The 1998-nt window shown below is 51.9% G+C and overlaps 1 protein-coding gene across 1 annotated transcript in view; it reads left to right on the top strand.

The window, feature by feature from the left end:
• The window catches only part of LOC121671106, a 1855-nt gene extending 1278 nt beyond the window's left edge, over positions 1 to 577 (top strand). The window contains exon 1 of the mRNA XM_042042349.1: positions 1 to 577. This exon is cut by the window's left edge and continues 1278 nt beyond it. Coding sequence (XP_041898283.1) covers positions 1 to 275 — 275 coding nt within the window. The 3' untranslated portion in view covers positions 276 to 577.
• The last annotated feature ends 1421 nt before the right edge of the window (positions 578 to 1998 follow it).

Genomic DNA, 1998 nt, shown 5'->3' with positions numbered 1-1998 from the left:
CAGATGACTGTGAACCCTTGACTGGTGTGGGCAAGGCCAGGACCCATTGCACTGGGTTGCAGCCAGCCCCGGCACGGGTTGCCGGGAATGCAAGTGTGTCCAGGACCTCTCAGACCCTGAAACACCAGGGCTTAAGGCCCCATGCAGCCACGACCCACCACCCCTCACCCTCCAATAGCAGCTTCCCCTGGAAACGCTGCTTCTGCATCGGCAGCTCTTTGCTCTGTGTTTTGGCACTGATCATCTTCGTTGTGCTTTATTTGACCGTGATGTAGAGGGGCCTGGGGATCGTGAAGAGGAACTGGGGTGATGGCTAGGGAAGCTGATGGAGTGCCTGGAAAATTGGCTACCCAAGGTCAGCCCTTGCTCTCGGCTCAGTGAGGCTTCCCCAGCTCCTGGTGGCACGGGAACACATCAGGATGCCTCAGCCAGGCACCTTGTCCCACAGCCTCTGGAAAACTGATGGGTCTGATGGTTTCTTATGGGACATATTCTGTATGAAGATGAATCTCTCAGCTACCCCACGCACAGGAGGAGGTTTATTACTTGCAAGAATAAAACAAGCCCTTTTTCCTCAGCCCAAGGGTGCATTTGTGCTTTTTAATTTCTCAAAAGCCTTTTCTAGGGGTGTGTGTGTGTGGGCAGCCCGGAGGGAAGCTGGGGGTTGTTTTTATCCACCAGCTGAGCTCTGCTTCCAGGGAGGCACATCTCCAGTCTGCCCTGTCTTTGGCCAGCTGTCTGAGTTCCCTGCAGTGGGGGCAAAGGGTGCCCAAACTTGGCAAGTGCAAGAAGGCTGCAGCAGCAAGTCCAAAGTCTATGCCCCAATTATGAGGAAATTGCAAATATTGGGCTGCAGGGTCTGGGCAAAAGGGAAGATGCAGACTCTTGCCTTCTGCTACTTCACCCTGCAGGGCTTTAGGGACCTGGTGGGTGTCATAAGGTTGGGAGGGAACCTGTTGTCCCCATGCAGCCTGACATCCTGACTCTTACCTTCCCTGCAGGGGAGCTGGGCTCCTGCAGAACTTACACGTGGGGACAGGATGTCCTGTGGCCATGACTTTGGCCCAGAAAAACAAGGTGAAGTTGGTTTGTAAGTGCTTGTGTCCTGGTTTCAGCTGGGATGGAGATAATTTTCTTCTTTTTAGCTGTTACAGCATTGTAATTTGGATTTAGTATGGGAATAATAACGTTGATAACACACTGATGTTTTAGTTGTTGCAAGTAGTGCTTGTTTTAAGTGAAGGATTTTTCTGCTTCCCGTGCTCTGCCAGTGGAGCAGGTGCACAAGGAGCTGGGAGGGAGCATGGCCAGGACAGCTGACTAGAACTGGCCCAAGGGACATTCCATACCATGGAACATCCTGCTCAGTGGATACACAGAGGGAGTTGGCTGGGAGGGGCCGCCTGCTCCTGGGGGATGGGCTGGACTTCGGTAAACCAGTGGTGAACAACTGTAGTGTGCATCTCTTGTCTTTATTGAGTTTTATGTCTCTCTCTCTTTATCTCTCTGTTTATGACTGTTATCATTATTAATATTTACTTTGTTTCAATTATTGAAATGTTCTTAACTCACAGACTTTATCCTTTTCTGATTCTCCTCCACATCCCACTGGGGAAGGGTGGTTGGACTGAGTGAGAGGCTGTGCTGTACTTAGCTGCTGGCTGGGCTTAAGCCACAGCAACTTGAAAAAACTTGAAATAGCTTGTAGCCTGTACATCACAAGCCTCGAATACAACCATGGTTACCAAAGTCTGTCTTCTCTGGGATCCTGGGGTGAGCAAGTGGGGGTGGGGGGGTATGATGTGCTGTGTGAGAGAGATCATTGTGAGGGCTGTCACCTGGGAGTGCACTGGGGGATGCACTGGGGAAACCAGGGATGCCATGGGAAATCCGCCTCCATGGGCCCACAGGAGAATCCAGGAGATGCAGCCATTCCCTGGCGAAACAAGGTGCCAGTGACGAGCATGCAGTCACCAGCTCACTGCTGAGCCCTGGATG

Source organism: Corvus kubaryi, unplaced genomic scaffold (genome assembly GCF_017639235.1).
Source record: "Corvus kubaryi isolate FWS band 111438036 unplaced genomic scaffold, C.kubaryi_AGA036_p1.0 37397, whole genome shotgun sequence".
In the NCBI taxonomy this organism is placed as follows: domain Eukaryota; kingdom Metazoa; phylum Chordata; class Aves; order Passeriformes; family Corvidae; genus Corvus; species Corvus kubaryi.
The sequence above is the reverse complement of the archived record's forward strand: the minus strand, read 5'-3'. Positions and strand labels throughout refer to the sequence as shown.